This window comes from Trichogramma pretiosum, unplaced genomic scaffold (genome assembly GCF_000599845.2).
Source record: "Trichogramma pretiosum strain Unisexual culture from Peru unplaced genomic scaffold, Tpre_2.0 scaffold15, whole genome shotgun sequence".
NCBI classification, from domain to species: domain Eukaryota; kingdom Metazoa; phylum Arthropoda; class Insecta; order Hymenoptera; family Trichogrammatidae; genus Trichogramma; species Trichogramma pretiosum.
This window is the reverse complement of record NW_019641686.1, coordinates 1-19,644: the sequence shown is the minus strand read 5'-3', so window position 1 is coordinate 19,644 and position 19,644 is coordinate 1. Positions and strand designations below refer to the sequence as shown.

The window sequence follows — 19,644 nt, the reverse complement described above, 5'->3', positions numbered from 1 at the left end:
TACGCGACTAATGTATAGACGCGACGCATGTCGAAAAGAAATATTTATAGAACTGTGCTCGAGCTTTGAAAGTAATTATCACTTGGATTATTCGATCGTTTTCGAGAAAATGTTTATTTTTACACCGACAATGTACGGAAAAAGTCGCGCTAAAATTTACCGCCTCCTATAAAAATAGCGTGCATAGAATCGCGACTTTTCATAATTCGATTCACCGAGTCAAATTTTACTCGGCTTGCAGAGCTACATAGTGATGGTGTAAATATTATGTATCCTATGCCAAAGGAAAGGAATTTTACGCTCCACGAGAGAGACAGACTGGCGATTTTAAACGCTACTCGCGAGTGCACTTGCATAATACAAGTGTTAATTAGCTCAAAGAGCTGCGGGCTTCTTTGGACGAAAATAAACGATGCGCCGCAACGGGGATGGGAGATGGTTCGCTCTCGGCTCGAGACAATGAGAGGCGCGTATTACATGCATACGTATTTGAGAACGACACCTTGCTGGAATATCACTGACAGCTCTCAAGCCCCGCGGATTATGTACACGACTTTTGTCTTTTCTTTTTGACTCAACTCGTATATTATGCTGTTGATAGAATTTAGAAAGCGACAACTTATCGATATATGTATTTCTTCGTATTTATATGCAGCGGATTTATTCGGTCGAGTTGCGCTTTGAATTTCAATTAAAGCGAGCGAGAGAGAATATAAGCCGAGCGGGCAAGATAAAGAAAAAGAAAAGATTAAAAAGAAGGGACGAAATGCACGAAGAGGCGCGTTTATAATATGTATATGAGGCCCGGCTCGAGACGAAGAAATGAAAAATAATTAATTGAATTTCCAGCTCGTTCTGAACTCGATGCACAAGTATCAGCCGCGCATTCACTTGGTGAAGCGCTCGGACAGCGGCGGCAACTCGGATCCGATCGAGGACCTGGAGCGTGAGCTGCACAAGACCTTCGTATTCCCCGAGGCCATATTCACTGCTGTCACCGCCTATCAGAACCAGCTCGTAAGTCCACTTATATAATTTCTTCTTCTTCTTTGCTCTCCTCCAAATCATCGTCGTCGTCGTCGTCGTCGACTTGCTTGTTTTATTTCAAGTTGCGCGCTCCTACACTTTATTCTCTTTCCATTTTTTTTTAATTTTATTTTCATATTGCATGTATACCCTGTGTGGAAGAGCTACTGCATCTTCTTCAATTTCGCGCGACTGCGCTACCGTTTCGCTACGTTCTCTCGTCCTTTCCTACTCCTCTTCGCCATTCATTTCGTTCTTATTCATTATTTTTTTTTACCAAGTCATCTCTTCTCGAATTTTTGTTCCTCCAAGCTCGCGGATTGCAGCATTCAGGAATTGTATTTTCTCAGATATTATATGAATAATTGTCGCCGATGATTTATGTGCACCGAGCTCTGTCGAGCATATTTATACAAAACTACGCGCACCGTTAAGTTCACCGCGTGCAGCCTAGAAATCCAAAATTTTTTCGTCCATCCACGATATCTGTATTTTTAGACGTCTATATAGTCACGCAAAGGAGCGTTAAATTTACGAGCCGTTGCTGATCCACACACTAAATTCCGTTTATCTACATATATAGGAGGGAGAATCGTGTGTGGGCCGTGCGTGCCTACTTTTTTGTCCCTCGTTTCCGTAAGGAAGAATTCTTTAACGCCTCGTTATCGCTCCGAAGTCCGGAGCACACACATACTCATACACGGCTCGCGCGCGCGTGCTCGCCGATAGACAGATGAGCTGTTATTGAGGGTATCACACGCGCGCACAGTGTGTTTCTCTCCCGGGCGCGTTTTGGGTTTATTCTTGGAGGATGGCCTGAACTCGGCTTCTGCTGCTGCCACTGCTGCGCTTCCGATATTACTATATATTACGCTCTTCTTCAACGATGCGCGGCCTCGGATTATGCAGTGATTTATCGACACTTTCGACGCATTTGTTGTGTTTTTTTTATCTCCCTATACGAATTGGCGATCGGTTGTACGTTGAGGCACGTTTACGAGAGGGAGGATTATGTTCTAGCAGCAGGATAATCAAAATTAATCCCGCAAAAAAAAAAGGGAATTTTCGAGTTTCTAGAATGAGCAGTTGTGCAGCGGTTGCTCGATGTACTCGATAAATTTGGAGCTCGTCATATTATTATGAATATGACCGGTCGATGCATTTATTTAGAGTGCGTTTCAAAGCCACAATACCGCAAGTTTTGGATAGGGGAACACTTTACGATGTTATCTTTCAAAATATACCTATGTTCTCTACACTCGCGAAACAACCATGTATCGGAAATTGTTGTAATTCCGATTGGGAGCTTGGGTTTGTTCTTAGTGCTCGAGAGAGAAGAAATATCACGCGCACACATACAGCATCGACAAATGTAATGGGCGTGCATCCACACGTGCGCGCAAGAGTTTGCTTCCTCTAAAAAAATTGCTCGATGCGACAGTGGCGGGCGTCACTTTACACCGGATTCCGGTATTATATGCACGAGTTTCGGGGTGGTCTCTTGATGAGGTGCGAAGAGACAGAGAGATTATTATACAGCTCTTCTCTTTCTCTCTCTCGCTCTCACCGGCAAGCGTGTCATTATCGTTTCTCAGCTTCTCTTCGACGCTCTCTCTCTCTCTTTCTCGCGGCTTTTATTGTCGCACTCCCAGCAGCAGCAACATCATCTAGTGGCTCTATACTTGGAAATCGACTAGTCGCGCGAAGATTGCCTGTCATTACCCAAATACCGTCTTTAGCAGCGGCAGCAGCAGCGACGGCTCTATATAGTGACAATGCGCGAAGATGAGCTATTATTACCGACGAGCAGCAGCAGCAACAGTAGATCGTCACTTTGTTTGCGCCTCGGAATATTATTATTGCAAGCCCGAGCGATGCGCGGCACGGAATTATGTGCTTCTGGGAATATGTCTTGCCGCGAGATCGACTTTATGATTTTCAACTTCCAATATACATCTATATCTCTGTGCTGTAAAAGCTCAAAGTATTTTATATTATTATATTGCTATTGCTGCTGTTTTATAGATGCGCGCGGGTGCTTGATGGATTTTTTTTATTGCAGCACCGATCCAAGAGAAATAGAGATATTATTAGGAGGTGCGCATTAAAATAGCCATCATTATAAAGTCGAATGGTTTGCGCTGCGCGTTTAATATGCTGAGGGGCTTTGTTGAAAGATTGTAACATTCGCCGAATTTTGCCAATTGTATATTTTACGCATCATATATTGCTACATGCATTCTATTCTCTCCTTTTTACTCGCTGACTTTTTGCCTGTTGAAAATTGGGAGAGTGAATGAGGCATGTTTTTGTGATCCTTGGATGTGTCAACGACTTTCATTAGAACTTGATGAAATTCGCACCATATGTGTATATTCGTCAAGAATATTATCATCAGTGCGGCAATTTTTTTCCTCTTTGAACGCGACGACAAAACGTAATATCCCGTAACGGTACAAGCGTTTCGAATAATCTCAGATATAATTTATAACACCTAAGCGCTTGGCTTCCGCCGAGGTTTGACTTATTTTTTTTTAAACATCGCCTTCTAATACAACGTAGACAAAAAGTAAAAAAACTAAAAAAGCAGAAAGAAAGAGACGCGAATGAGAGAAAATATTCGTCTACTTTCAACGAGCCGCAGCCGCCACCACCGCCAGCAACGCTGTCATCTTTTTTTGCCCTCTGCTTACGTTATAATCTTGGCGCTAGACTTTTTTATGCCTACACACAGACATCGGAGACGAGCACATGATTTGCTTTGAGGGAGATGAAAGCTTCTCTATTGAGTGCTGAAATCAGGGCACGGCTCAGACCAATTCTAAAAAAACCTATATCAGAGGCTTGATAGATCGTGAGATATTTGACCCAGGGAAAATACTCAGCCTAGTTTGCTCGCTCGTTTTTTTTTTTTTTTTCGTTAAAGAAAATATTTGGCCATGCTAATGACTGCTGCTTTTGTCTTCGCACTTGTGGCTCTAAGCACAACATCCTTAGTCGTTTTTTTGCTCATTCCTTGGAAGACTGTACAGTGCTCAGTCTTTGAATATTATACAACAGCAACACTCGAGATTTCTTCATCGAATTTGCAACTTGACATCAAATTATGCGCTTATAATATATTTTCTAGCTCTCTTTCGTGCTCTATTCGGATATGTGAGTTCCTTTTTTTCATATCTCGACCCAGTCCATGGAACACATCTTTATTAAATAAGATTGGTTGTTTTCTGGTACAATTCAAGTTTCACTAGTTGGTCTGTATTAAAGAACGAAAACAGCCACCAACCGTTACGGGAAAATAACTTTTTGCCTCTTTGCGTTAAACATATGCAGATTTATGGTTCATGTATAAAAAAATTTGGATTTGCAGTTTTTCATTTAAATTCTCGCGATTGGGAGAACCCAATAAATATTGATTCCTGATCGCATAAGGGCTAAAAATATGTATATAACAGGCTCCCAAAGCTTATTCACCGCAATATAATTGTGCCAGCTACGTCGCGAAATTTTTCGTAAAAATTTTCTCGTTACGAAGACAGTAAAAACGTTTAGTACGGCTCTGCGAGATCGTAAAAGCTCTTTGCGAAGTCGGTGCGCGCGTGCAAGTCTGCTCCTCTCTTTCATGTGGTAATTTACGAGTGTAGCGTTAACATCATTTTTCCTTCAGCGAATGTACACATGTATATGCCGCGGACGAATGTACGTATCCGCGATTACGATGAAGGCGAGAGCCAAAATTTTCGGCTACGACTATCTGCAGTAGCAGCCGCCGCCGCTGCTGCTTTGATGGTGCTTTTCTGTTTTCTGCTACAAGCTCTCATCTCGCTCGCTGCTCTTTGACTCTTTGCAATTGCATGGGCGAACCGGTGTTGTCATGCACAGCTCTCATATAGACATTCTTGGGGCTTGTAACGCGCGAGCTACGACATTGTTTCGAGGCCGTGTTCGCGTTCGTCATTACGTCTGGAATCGCGCCAAGACCTCTCGTATAGCCCTTAGAAGCCATGTGACAAGACGCGACATTTTTCCTCGCGTCGAGTTTCGAGCTAGTGCTGTTATGTACGCGACTGACTTTTCCCTGTAATTTGTCGAGATCTTTTGCTTCAAGGGTTTATTATTTTTTTGCTCGATAAATCCGAAAGTACATTCGATCGTAAATGGAAAAGCGAAAACAATAAAGCAAAAAGTTCGTAAGAGTCCAAGACGTATCTATGTGGTGGTCGTCATCGTCGTCGAAGCGCATTTCTCTTTCAAGTTGGCTGTGATGCAGACGACGACAACGACAGCAATTCGCGCCTCTGATTATCGGACTCGCACGCACGCAATGTGGCAGTGTTTCGCGCCTTCCGGCATTTCCGGCCGTTCTCAAAGCTCTTTGCGCGTGCATATACAGCCTAGCTACTGCTCGGGTTCGAACGACGAAAAGCGAAGGGCGAAAAAAAGGCTAGCACAAGTAGCGCGTAGACATACGGTGGCAAAACGAGCGAGAGAGAGAAAGGCATAAATAATCGCTCGGAGCTAAATGAGACAAGAGCTGCCGCTGCCGCTGCGCACAGCCACACACGTAGACGACGCCCGCGCGCTGCGCTCACGCCTGCCTCGACGCGCAGCTCGCACTCCGTCCATGCATGCATCCACGCATGCATTATTATACACATGTACTCGCGACTGCAAACTGGATACGCTCTTGTGCATCGTCCAATTATTTGAAAATTATTACTTCATTGTCGTTTTAGCGAAGCTCGCGCGGGTGAATATTTATAGGTGGATTATTTCGATTCAGCGTGCCCCGACGCCTCTAGCGCTCGAAGAGAGGGAGAGAGACGATACGAATTGCAAGTGCATATACAGATCGGCACGAGCTGCACAAGTGCCAATGCGTGCCGCGGTTCTTGCGAAACAACGCAGAGATCGAACTGAATAATTTGCAAAATTTGACGATCGGATGTACGTGAATTATGCGCGTAACGAAGCAAAAAAAAAAGCACGAGACAAGAAAGAGAAATTTGCTGGTAATTAAGATGTATAAGAGCGCGCCGCAATTATTTCGTCAAAGCCCGGCGGCAGCGGCAAAGCATCGGGGCATGGGTGCATCACGATGGGGCTGCATCGCGCGCCCGATGCAGACGCCGTGCCGAGCGGCAAGAGCATCTCACAATGAGCTTGTGTCTCTCTATTAAAATCTATTATTAGAATATTCCTCGGCTCATGCTAAACTCAATGTATACACTTTAGCGCAGCTCTCGTATGGCTAGCGCAGCAAAAAAAGCGCCCGGCGCCGACTCTCGACTCGTTCGTGTACCAGATTCATTCACTCTATTCTTGTTTTTTTTTTTTTCAGTAGCAGCACGACTCTTTGCTACTGCAAAAACGCGAACAATAATTTTTTTTTTTCCCGGTACTCTTGGCTCTCTCGCAATTTTTCACGCGAACGCTCGTAACGGGTGAGAAAAATATACATCGAGAGTTGCCACTATACTGCTTCTGCTGGCCGAGCATTGGAACTTTTGCCAAATCACCGAGGCGTTAGCGCTAACGAGAAACAAATCGTCGCGCGCGCGGCTCGACGTATATTATATGTATAGTGAGAGAGAGAGAGAGGCCCGGTCGAGCGGATGTTGTTGCTGCTCCATACTCACAGCTATTATTCCCCGGAGCGCCGTGTCGTTACGTTCGCGAATGTCCATCGACGCTCGTTAACGCTTGGCTCGCACTCGTATACGTATATACCGAGCACAGCACGTGTACGGAGAGAAAAAGCTTTTATATTTCGACGAGCGTAACTGTCGAGAAAAATCTTATCGGCCGCGTCGCATCGCTGCAAATATATACAGACAAAAGCTATGTGTATTGTACTTTTTCCTCCTATCTACTTGCCAAGTGCGATATTTTATGTGCGCGTCGAGTTGAAAGCAGTCGTAGGCTCGCCCGAATCTCTCGACGCTTTTCGTATATATAATTACGCCGCGTATACACGAGTACGTGAAAATTTATTGTTCCCCGCGAGTTTTCTGTCGATCGAAGCGTAATTGGGAAAATCGCAGCTGCATCGGAAATCGAGGCGTAATGTAATTTTAGAAATCTTTCGGAATTTAATTTTGAAACTGCAGTGGCAGTAGTTCCGCGATATCGAACAATCGGCGCACGTTAATACACACATACAGACGTATAAACGTATACCGCAGCTTCGAGGGTATATACGCGGCGCGTTATTGCTTACTTATAAGTTTATTACGTTTGATAAACTCGAATCGGAAACGGTTCGACGAACGCCGCGAGTGTTATAATGCGCACAACACACTGCACGTATCCAAATTTAGTTTCTTCCGCGGGCAAAGTCCGCGTCTTGTGCACGTTATTCGGTCCGTGCATGCACACACACACACACACACACAGTGCGAATTTCGCATGCCACGATCGTGTATTATAATCCATTTGATTAATAATTGCCCGATATATATTGAGCTGCAGCGCGGCCACTTCCGTTCCCGGTGAAATTTCAACTGTATTCCGATCGGATTATTCCTGCAGCACGCGCTTACAGTATAAAATACGTGTGCACGCCGGCGGTCGCGCGAGCCAACGAATGCCTGTCAGCGTATATAAAACTGCAACAGCAGCTCCGAAGTGAGAGAGAGAGTAAAAAGAGAGACGTCGAAGCTGCTGCGTCTGTTTGCCAAATGGGTCTTAACATATCCTCTGAATTTTCGTCCGGGTGCGTGGCCGAACGTCGACGATGAGTTGCGCAAGACAACCGTGTTAAGAACGCTGAATGTGTCTAAAAAGTGAGAGACGAGTGATTTGTTTTGCAGCGAAATTCCCTCTTCAAAGCCTAATATAATAAGTCGAGCCAGCGCTATTTTATGATTGATGAGCGGCCAGAATTCCGCTTAAATGTGCGTACGCTCGAGAAGTGTCATTGCCAGAAACGCGTGCAGTCTCGTCGACTAAGACATCTCAACGTTTCGATTTATAGGCAGGATCGACGTCGAGAGAAAGAGCTGTCTCGAAGAACATAACGACCTTGTCGAACAATTAGCCATCGCATTGACGAATGGCACTGTGGAATACCAGGGGGGGTACACAGCTCGGAGCTCGCGCGCGCGCGCGCGCCACGCGGCTTCTCTTTTGAGCGATACACGCGGCGACCGCAACGAAAGCCGAGTATATTTCCTAAATTTAGGGAAAACAAACAGACGAAAGCCGCGCGTGCTTTGATATAATCACCGCTTCGTAATAATATAAGTGGGCTTATATACAAGAACGACGAAAGATCGAGTGGTTGGGCGCGATACGTACAGGCCACCACGCGCACACACACACTCACGCCCTCGCGCGTGATGTTTGTTTAAATAAGATCGGAAGGAAGTCAGCGTTATAACACGCCCGCAAGCACACACATACACACACACGTGTAGGTATAGTGCGACGACGATGCGATGATGTGCCGCTCGAGCTGTATAGCGCCCCGCGATGCGCATATAAACACCGACTAAGCGCGGGTGGTCCAATTAAGCCCCCTTACGTGTGTTTTGCTATATATATATGTATGTGTGTGTGCGATTGTAGCACGCGACTTTCTCGCGAGTAACAAGACACTGCTTTTTTACCCCTCTCGCTGGCTTTTTTTTTAAAGAAGCTTACATACATAAGTTCAATTTGACTCTCTGACATCATTAGCTAAACATCTGGCTTGCTTGCCGCTCGCCCGCGCCCGAGAGCACACACGTTCGTTCGCTCATATACTTTGGAGATTTTACGATCGGCAGTCGTTTTGTGCCTTGTGCCCCTTTGAGCTGCATTGCAGCAGCTCTTAGCAGCGACGACGACGACGGGCCTAACAAATAATACGACGCGTCGAGATTTCTCGAGCCGCGCAGCACATGCGGCTCGATACGCCATGTACGCAGCTTGTTGCGCTTATACTCGATGGCTTCAAAGAATCCATATTCCAGTCGGAGTGCATTGACACATTTTTTTTTCGCCACACTTATTAGGGAAATTTATCGATGTGTGACGCTAGGCTCTTTCTCTTAGTCGTGCCGCATACTTTTCGCGACACGTAAAGCAAAATATCATCGCGAGACTAAAAGTCGCGACGTAGTAGAGTCTGAGCGCTTAGCTGCAGGCAAATGCAGGCTAACAGGCAGTGGGTCTACACACACACGCACGCGCACACTTGCCTCGTGTATAATATATATAATAAACGTGTAATTTAATCATTATAAATAGATTTCGCGCAGACGAACTAATAAATCACTCTCGCGGGCTAAAATCATGAATATTAAAATTGCGAAGGAGAAAATTCAGTCGTATATTTTGTCGGCGGGGGCGAGCGATCAATTGCCGCGTGACACTTGACTCTCGCGGCAACAGGTATTTTAACGCGCGCGAGGCTACATCATAAGACCACGAGACTCGCGCACACCTACGGCACGCACGATCAGGCGCGCTAAAATTGATAAACCAGTTCTAATATTTCGCGAAATGACTTTTTTCTTATCGTCGATCTTGGCATGGGCACTCGTAAGATGCGTCGACGCGATACCTGCTCGCGATTTCTATATCTGCCGTTCGCCGATATATCGTCGCCCCAGCGCAAGAACCGCACAAATAAACTTAAGGGGCAAAAACAACCTTATCCCTATGTTAAAAGGATAGGATTAAGGCACCTTTTTGCCACTTGAGTTTATTTGTGCGGTTCTTGCGCTGAGGCGACGATATTGTGCCGAGTCCATCGATGCACGCGAATCGCGGCTTTCACTTGCGCCTAACGCGCATGCGAGCATGTGCGCATTGAAGAGCCCGCAGCATGGCACAACTCAAAGTCGCGCCAACGCAACTGCACCAACGTCTCGCCCAAGTGGTCTATTCGTTTATCGGCGCTCTCCGCAACACGTCTCTGTATTTGCTACAACAGATTTTCTATCCAATCTGCTAGTCAAATACATCTCTCAGATCTCACTTCGAGTTTTTCTATTTCAAAAAATTTCTATTGGCGACATTTTTGCACCTTCCATATTGCAAAACGTTGCATCTGAAACTGGTCATTTACATCCATCCGGATCCATAGTGGCGAAGTCTTGTCATCGTTCGGAGCTTTTCCGTCGATTTCACGCGTGCAGGTAATCGATATACCACGCACAATAATATGGTTGCGCGTGCGGAGCGAATAGACCTCACAAGTTCACGGCCGTACGTAATGCTTCCTTCTTGTGCAAGTCTGAGCTTCCTATATATGCGTGCGAGCAGTATGGGCGCGCGCGTACACTCTCGGATTTCCGAAGCTGCCGCGCCGCTGCTGCTGCTGCTGTTTCCCACCTGCGCCGCTCACCAACGAGCCTACTCTACTCCCATATAACTACGTGCGTGCGAGCATACGAACGCACTACTACTACTACTGGGTGGGCTTAGCACGCGCCTACTCCGTTCCTTTATATGCACACGGACTATATGCATGTGCCCATAAGCGGCTGCATTAATCCGACGGGATGAGAGGATTAGATTTGCCTCTCTTTGTGTGCATCTCGCTTATATAGACGCGAGGATTTATGAAAAAAAAGTAGGCATAAGAAGGAGCAGGGATAGGAGAGAAAAGCTTTTTCAGCGCGTCGCAACGATCGCTCGCGCGTGTATGTGTGCGGCGCGAGCCAGGATTATTTGGAGGTGCGAGGCAAAGAAACAAAGGTGTTTCGCTTATACTCGAGTTTCTTTTTTCAACAAAAAAGCCAAGGATTTGCATTTGATTGTATCTGGAGCGCGTATCGTACGCGAGAGGTTTTTTTCTTCGCTTACAAGTCGAGCGTTTAATTTACACGCTTCACGATTCGTCACTTGGCCGAGTAATCAATTTCACATTATTATTTTCTCGAGCGAGCGGCTAAGAGATAAAAGACCCGCGGATCTGAAAAATTTGCATAAAAGCCCATGCATTAATTCTCGTATATCCGGAGAATTCTTCGGTGCAATAATATCATGTCATTAGCCTTGGCGCGCTTGAATCGCATAATTCGCCGCTTGGAATATTACAAAAATGAATTTTCGAAAGTCCGCGTGTGTATATTACACTTTGTGCGATGAGCTTTAAGCAGCCAGCGACGAAAACAAAAAGAAGAAAAGAGGAAGAAGAAGAAGACGAAGAACGAGGCTCTCTCGGCGAGGCGAGAAAAAAGTATAGCCTACATAATACGTGAGTGCAGCGTGTGCAGTGCCGGAGAGTTTGGAGCGCTCGCGCGCGCCCACGGAAGCGGCGGGAGAGCGTAAAACGCGATAATTGATAGGCGAGAGAACGGCGCGCTCTTGGCCGGCCGGCCGGCTCTTATCATACCGAAGGAGGCCGCCTTGTCATTAGGTACCCCTGCGCCGCCCATCATCATCTTATAATATAGTGCAACAACAAAAAGAGCATCGCGCTGCGCTCGAGACATTTTTCTTCTTTTTTTGTTTTTTCATTTTGGCTCGTCAGTTGGGTGAGACCCGTACAGCTTGTACGTACGCATATTGAGATTGGCGATGATTACTCCTCGCCGAACGAAAATTAACAGCGATAAATACGTCGTTGATTTTCCGGAAAATCATTTATCCCTCTTTCTCTCGAGATTGCAGATACGTCTAAGGCTTCGTTTATGGAGAAAGTGTAATATGCTATATACGTGCAGCGTCGCATGTTCAACGTAGAACACGTTTATACTTTCGTGTTCTTTCCTCCGCCCATGCGGAACGAAACGTATCAATCTCGAGAGCTAGAGAGAGAGAGGAGTCGTGTGCAGATTTATAGTCGCGTTATAAAGATCGAGTGCAGCACGAGTGTACCCTTCGATTCGCTTTCGACGATATTCGCCCCATCGGCTCTCGGGGACGCGCGGGCGCGACAAGGGGCTGCACTACGTAAATGTAATGGCTCCAGAGCAAAGGGACGGTTTGCTAATTTTACGAGCCGTTGACTTCGAACAGGCTTCTGCGCCCAAGACGAGACCCGATCGCTGCCCTCGACGACCCTTTCATATATTATATATGCCAACTAGTTTACGTCTACGATTGCAGTCGTGAAATTTATTGCACAACAATTCTTAAGTGTCCCGCGTCTTTTTCATGTTGCAGATTACGAAGCTAAAAATCGACAGCAATCCCTTTGCCAAAGGCTTTCGTGACTCCTCGAGGCTCACGGATTTCGAGAGGTTGGTATATTTCACTTGATTTAATTTGTCTTCGTATAAAATATATATATCATCACACATCCGACGCCTTTTCTGATGAGGAAATCGAATGTATCGAGGCGGATTAACTTCATGATAATTATCAATGAGTGCACATGATGACACGATGATCCGGACAATTAATAATAATAGCGCAAACGAGCGGAAGCGTTTAACGATTTTTGTTGCTCGTCATCAATCACAAGGCCAGAAATCGTTTAAGTCTAAAGTTAAAAAAAAAAAGAAATATTTCCGAACCCGCATATCCGTCGAGTCAAGAAAAAATCACGCGCGAGCTCGGCTCTCTGCACAGCCTTTCGTATCCACAATTAAATTCCGGGCCCTATTCATTTGATATATTTTAAGTTCATATATTATACAGCTTACTGAGCACGGAAGAATACCTTGTAAATCAAACGCTCGTCTTTGCGACAGCAGTTTTCCTTACAGAGAAAGCATGGAGTCTATGCTGGCGGAGCAGCAGAGCCTGAGGTTTCCCCATCGGTTTCCCTTCGAGGTGGACCATCATCAGATGCAGTCGGCAGCGGCTGCGGCCGTCGCCGCCGGCAGCAATCTCAGTCTCGAGGAGAAGGCCATCTGGGCGGCTCGCTCACAGATAATCCTACGCGCCGCGGCCGCCGCCGCTGCAGTCGGGCCCTACGCGGGTCTGGTCAATCCGGGCCTGGTGTACAGTCCGGGTGGTCCTGGTGGCGGTGGACCGGGCTCGAGTCATCAGGCACCGAGTCCGGCGGTCATGGCCGCGGCAGCGGCGGCGCAGCAGCAGCAACAGATCTGGTGGGCCAACTCCCTGGGTCCGACGTTGTTCGCCGCGCAACAGCAACTGGCCCAGTCGGGATCCGGTCCAACGGGCGGAGGTGGAGGAGGTGGAAATGGAGGACCCGCGGCTCCGAGGCCGATCTATCCGACGGCCGCGATTTCTCTGTCGCAGCACAGGTACGCACCGTACGCGAGTCCTCGAAGTCAGCTGCAGACCAAGTCACTGCCCAGCGGCAGCAGTACCGTGACGACGATGACGACGACGGCAGCGGCGACGCCGTCGCCTTCGAGAAGGACGTGTACGCCGCCATCCCCGACCGACAGTCTGAGCCGGGAGGGCCGCGATATTTCACCCTCGTAGTAGCCCGCATAAATTATTATCCATCTGGTCGATGAAGCAGTTGTCGAGGTTTTCAAAGACAGTCTCCGAGTTTTGCTGTGTTGTGCTATTTTAAAACGTGAGTGCTACGGAATATTCAATTTTAATCAATCGTTTCAGCTTGACGTTTCGTTTTACATTGATATTATTTTGAAACTTTAGCCGATAAAAATTATATAACAATTTATAAAATAATATAATGTAAGTAATTAATGAATAACTGAACGTACTAAAAAAATTGAATATAAAATAACCTTTAGGTGCAGTGAATGAGCCAAAAATTTTAATACGTGTATTTAAGAATGTAAATTTGTATTATTTTAAACTTTTTGACGAGAAAATTGTTCAAAACTTGCACTCACTCGCATATATACACAAAGCAGAGATGCACTTACTCTCGAAGAGTTGTTCACTAATTTTCAACTCAGAAATTGTAATGATATATAGCAAATCGCTGTATGATCAGACTGTGTAATAAAAAGATCCGCTTTACTTTTCAGTATTTTTTCTTATAATTTTATTCAGTTATAATTATATAAAATTATCGAATTGTAACTAACGTATTAGACGTTCGATTTTTGTATAAATATTATACATGTGCTGAGTTTAGGAATTTCTTTATTTTATCGTAAATGTTATAAATAATTATGTATATAGGCTCTATCGTTGAGTATATTATAAAATAATATAATTATTATTTCTAATTTTAGAAAAAAATCCTTGTGTATGAGTGAAACGAAAATGTGAAAACAGAATCAATAAATGAAATTCTTGTTTGAGTGATCATTGAATGTGAGTAGTTTTTTTTTTAATGTTCTATATTCCTGTGCGAGAGTGAAAAATCAATGCGGCTATTTATACAATGCATAAGCTTAAAACCTATAGAAACGTTATTGAAATATATATATTATACATATTATATATTGTTACATAAATAAATTGGCTTATGTATCGTCATTACGCACGGAAAAAAGCGGCAGTAAGCTCGACACCGAGCTGCGAGCTATATTGCGCCAATTGTATATAATAATGGGACTGCTCGGGTTCTGAAAAGAAAAAAATAGAGAAAAAAATAAACACAAGCGAATAGAAGCTTACGTACTCGAATGTAAACAAGTAAAAAATCGATGGTTGGAAAAGTCTCCTTTTTTTTATATAATATATAATTGAATAATGAATTTTACGTATTGTTTGGATTCGTGTTGTCACTATTGTTTGGTCAGCTCTATTTATTCATCAAAGAACTTGTGGTAAAGATGAACGAACGATAAAAGAGTGAAAAATTAAAGTGCAATAATATCTACCACAGAAAAAAATGATTCATTTATAAAAAAAAATAAATAAAATAAAAGTGAAAGCAATAAAAAATAATAGAAGATTGTAAATTTTTCTCTATCCTAATATTCTCAATCCTTTGGTTAATTTTCATTGAAAAGTTGAGTAGGCTCAAATCAATAAAGTTTATTAAATTTTATACAATCGTTCAACATAAAATGTTCAACATTTTAATATCTTATCATGATGTAATCAAAAAAACAATATAAATTATCTAAGATTTATCCATGTTATTGAAAAAAAGTAAGTATCAAAGCTCGTTGCGAATTATACACGCTAAACTTTTCACGATGTCATGTAGAACACGGTGTATTACGATTGTTCGACGCTCTCGCAAACAGTACAAAGAGCTCACATGCAACAGCGGCATACCGTGTATGTAATGGTCGTTGGATACTCGAACAGAACTCGATATTTCCGGCGCGCGTGAGACACCGCGGCCACGTACACAAAGAGATAATCGCTCCAACGAGCTATGATAGTGCTTTCTTATATATATTATTGCAATTCGCCGCGCCTGTAAATATAACGTAAGATCGACGTAGCATTTCGAAGCAATTTAAATCTGCAAAACGATGAAACATCTTGGTATTCGGAATTTTGTGCGTAATTGCTCTTCGATGCGAGGATTGTTATTCTGTTACAGTAACGAGTGGTAATGCAAATTTTCATTTTTCAAAATAATACTTATGTTCATTATCATCGAGTCGGGGTGATTGCGTCAATAGCAGAAAAAATATTCACAAACGCATCCATTGTCGACCAACTGTCCAGTCGATTGACCTCAAGAGTCGCGATAATCCTCGGCTTTTATTTTCTCTCCATCGCAGCAAGTATATATAACGGGAGGACTATAATAGACATCGTGTCGCACGCGACTCGAGTTTCAACTCGACTAGCGCAATTACATTGTCCGATTGGGCGATCGCCTCCGAGACAATCGAGTGCATATACGACGATGCTTTGCGGCGCGAGCGGCAATAGTCATCCGGTTGAGGAACGAGTGAGAGCCGGAAAAAGGCTAAAGCATCGCCGCTCGTGTGCGCCTTTGGGCTATATGTACTCTGCGCCGTGCGCATACACGTTTATATTCTTCTTATATAGAGAGAAACCGACCAACTGACTGACTGACGGCGATTTAATCTTACGTGATAATTGCTCACCTTGCCGATGCACACTGCGTTCCAAGCACACACGTGCACATATGAGTGCTTGTGTGTGTTCTGAAAGCAGGTATATGGCTCAAGTTCTTGTGCCACCGCTGTCGTGATAATTGAAAATCAACCTTGCGTAACTAGCTCGTGAAACGCAAACATTAACGTATAATTCAAGTATTCTTTGTGTGACGCTTGTTTGCTCGTACTTATAATATAAGCTCGCTGAAACTTGGTGAATCGAGAAAAACATGTACGAGTACGGTAATGGTCGATGGGTGGTCGTAAATATTTCCTCCGTTGCAGACTTGACTGAGTTTTTCATTCTTTCTCTCGAATAAAAGTTGAATAAAAAAAAATAGCTATGAGAGACAGTCGAGGTATCAGACATAGAAAGGACGAGGCGGGAAATATTTCTCAGATTAAAAAGAGCAAAATCATCACAAATCATCCTTTCCCATCCATTGTCATCGTTTTACTCGCAAATTTCCTCATTTATGACCTAAAAAGCTGTAAATCACGGCTGGATTTTAACAATGCTGCGCAAGCTAGCGGCACATATATACGTGTACGCAGCAAAAGAGAACCCATCAGCGAACTGCTGCCGTTGGGACGCGCATATCTCATACGTATATACGTGTGTATACCTGCAAAAAGTCTGCTGCGTTACGCGACTTCAATTACAAATTCGTCACACGAGCGAGAGAGAGAGAGAGAGTTAAACGTCCATCCCGCGTCCAGTCGTATGTAGATGATATGCAGTGTCCGCTGCTCGGCAAAAAATTGCCCCCACTGAAAAGCACTGCAAGCTTCGCGTGCGATTGCTGATTTTTTTTTTATAACGGGGAAAACGCTCGGGGTACGCAAACTACGATACGTGGTGAGGCGAATTTTTTCCCTCCATTGTTGGATTCACGAGCAATTGGATGACTGAAAAGTCGATTATTTTATTATTTTATTTGGATGATTCTTACTTGACTGCTTGAAAAATGAAGAAAAAAAGTCGAGAGCGCATTGCATTCCGTTGCAAGCGTTTTATAACTTTTCAAAAAATTATTTCGCGTTTCAAGTCCATTGTCTTTGGTTCAAATATATATTTTTCTCGTTTCAAGCGCACGTCGTATACGCTGCATGTACGCAGGATATGCAGACTTGTATTTTTTTGACGCTCTTCTTTCAAATTCTCATCACCCCGCATCATCATCATCATCATCATCATCATCATCATCATCTTCAAACTGCTCGCGCAAGACACTAAACGGTTATAACGTTACACCCAAGGCATCATCATCTTCTCGCCTCTCGTATAGAGTCTCTCTCACTCACTCGCACTGCAGTCTCATATATATATTCGTCGAAGGCAGCTCAATCTTTTCGACATAAATCACCTTATTGCCGTTTTGTACTGCGCAAGCTTTGAAAGTGCATATCGGTGTGGTAGGCAAGGAGCGTTGAAACATGAAAGCATGACCGAATTAGCATATACGACGTCGGGGCGTAAATATCACCGGAGAGCTGCTTCGGTGTTCGACTTTTAACGCGCGCGCGCGCGCGGCCAGCTATATAGCTGCATATATCCCGTGTGCGAGAAGCTCTGCAGTGTGTGCAGCGTGTATACGTATACCGCTCTGCACGGAGGTCTTGTGTACGCCGCCGCGCCAGGCTAGGAATTTTCGTCGAGCTGCGAGTGCCAAGACTTTTTGAAATACCCGTGAATCACTTATATACGTTATGGTCTGACAATCTTCCGACCGGACAGGATTGGAGCTTGATAAGTGCGCGCCGAGGCCGAGGCCTTTTTTACTGCCCAGATGAAACGTCGTTGCAGCTCGTTGTTGAGTTGCGACCGTTCGCTTTGATGATGGATGCTAAATTGCCGCAAGTGAGAAAGTCGCCTCGTAAACTCATCTGCGCCGAAAATCAATCGATTTTTTTCTTTATTTCGCCTTTTTTAATTCTTACTCGTAGATACTGTGAAAAGCTCGTTAAAAAAAAGTAGCGTTGGTCTCAAGAGCAAAAAGTAATAATTTACTTTTAATATACTTTTAAATAAGACATAATGACCAGTGACAAGTCTCTCGGAATGGGCAAAAACTACACCAACCGAAAATCCATGTACAGCCAACACCTTTGAATCCAAAGAAAAAACGATTCTTCATACGTGGCTCTGTACGATCATTAGCTGTATCTTTCGCAGCCGGACACGATGCAAAAAAAGGTAAGGCTTGCGTATATACTCATCATCCAAACATCAACACAGTCGCACTTTAATACACAGAGTCGAGCACACACATATGTATAAAGATCATCATGCACCAAGCAAGCAATATATCATCGAGCTTAGGCAGCGGTCGCGACTTCAGATTGGCGCGAGATGAAGGCATTATAAAGTCATTAGGGGAGGAGTTCAGTTTCGTCTTTGGCGCCGTTACTACAATCTATATGTGGTGTATAATAATATATCTTACCTGCATTTGCGTTGTGCACGTGCTTGCGTGCATGATCTACGTTGGGTCTTCGTCGTCAAAGGCGATAGGCGATACAAAGTTGAAGGTACGGATCAGGCGCAATTTATCGTCGCTGGCGATTTCGTTAAGCACAACTGCGTAAACATAGATTCATCTTCCAACTTTGAGTTTTAAGCTTTCAGGATTTGGGTATCGCGTATGAGTACAAAAAATTAAATGGTTCAACTGTAGATAATTGGAGAAAACAATTAATTATTTAATTATCGATTAGAAAACAAATTAGTTAAGAAATTGAAAAAAGGTGTAAATTGTACACGACACAAATCTTACGGAAATGAAAAAAACTCCAAAAAGATCAAACGTGGAAAATTATTTTCGTTGTCGTAACTAAAATCCAATTGAGGGAAAAGTTCCTGAAAACTTTACTTGCTTTCTTTTGATTTAACTTTTCTCTTTTTTATCAGTATCATTTCATTTTATGACTAGTCTTTTTCTCTAAATTATCTATCCAGAGCTTTGATATTTTTCATAATTTATCTGACTCTCTTGCTTTTTAAATGCGCAGAACTTTCAGCAGATCGAACTCTCTCGATGGTAGTCAAAAACTTAATTTTATTACATATTCTACAGCATGCTCGACTCGATAATTAGACCGTTAGCCGCTAACTTGAACACCACTGGATACAACGTCAAGTACAACATTTTTTCAACTATTTTGAAGCTATACTAATCGAAAGTTGGGATTTGTTTTATAAAATAGCCAAGTTTTTCCTATGAAAAGGAAATTAAAAGTTTCAAGAACTGAAAAATATTAAAAGTCAATTCCACTTGTATCCTTAAAAGTGATTTGCTAATTGTGGGAACGACTGTCCTGCAGCACCCTGTTCAGCTCCCATTTTTAAAACTTATGAGTGGAAAAGTAGGTAGGCGAGAAAATAACAAGTTCAAAATTTGGATTTCTGAGCCACTTTTCAAATTATAAATTCAGGCTCAACAGTATTGCGCACCGAAGTTAATAGTATAAACATTAATAGTATTAGTTCCCGATTTAAAGCTAAAGAATTTGGAGAATTCGCAGGACAATTTTTTAAAAATATCTCACCACCCTTTATGCAAGTCCAATCATCATCGAGTCACCGCCATTATTACCCTGTTGTTTGCTACAACCTCTTATACTCTCATAATTTCTCTCTCTCTCTCTTCTTCTCTGTCTTTGAATAATAGAAAGCCCTTTATGTACGCACAGAAGCTCTTTGTGTGCATTGTAACGAATATATTATTCGTTATACTCTCTCCCGCCTCTTGGGCAA

General features: G+C 43.6%; 1 protein-coding gene across 2 annotated transcripts in view; it reads left to right on the top strand.

The window, feature by feature from the left end:
- The window catches only part of LOC106650053 (T-box protein H15-like), a 29,960-nt gene extending 16,073 nt beyond the window's left edge, over positions 1 to 13,887 (top strand). Inside the window, exons 4-6 of one of the 2 annotated variants that reach the window (XM_014367833.2) lie at positions 850 to 1,017; positions 12,127 to 12,203; positions 12,660 to 13,887. In XM_014367833.2, coding sequence (XP_014223319.2) covers positions 850 to 1,017; positions 12,127 to 12,203; positions 12,660 to 13,359 — 945 coding nt within the window. In that variant the 3' untranslated portion in view covers positions 13,360 to 13,887. Of the gene's footprint in view, positions 1 to 849; positions 1,018 to 12,126; positions 12,204 to 12,656 lie in introns of both variants that reach the window. The other variant, XM_023461223.1, reaches the window with a different exon arrangement.
- The last annotated feature ends 5,757 nt before the right edge of the window (positions 13,888 to 19,644 follow it).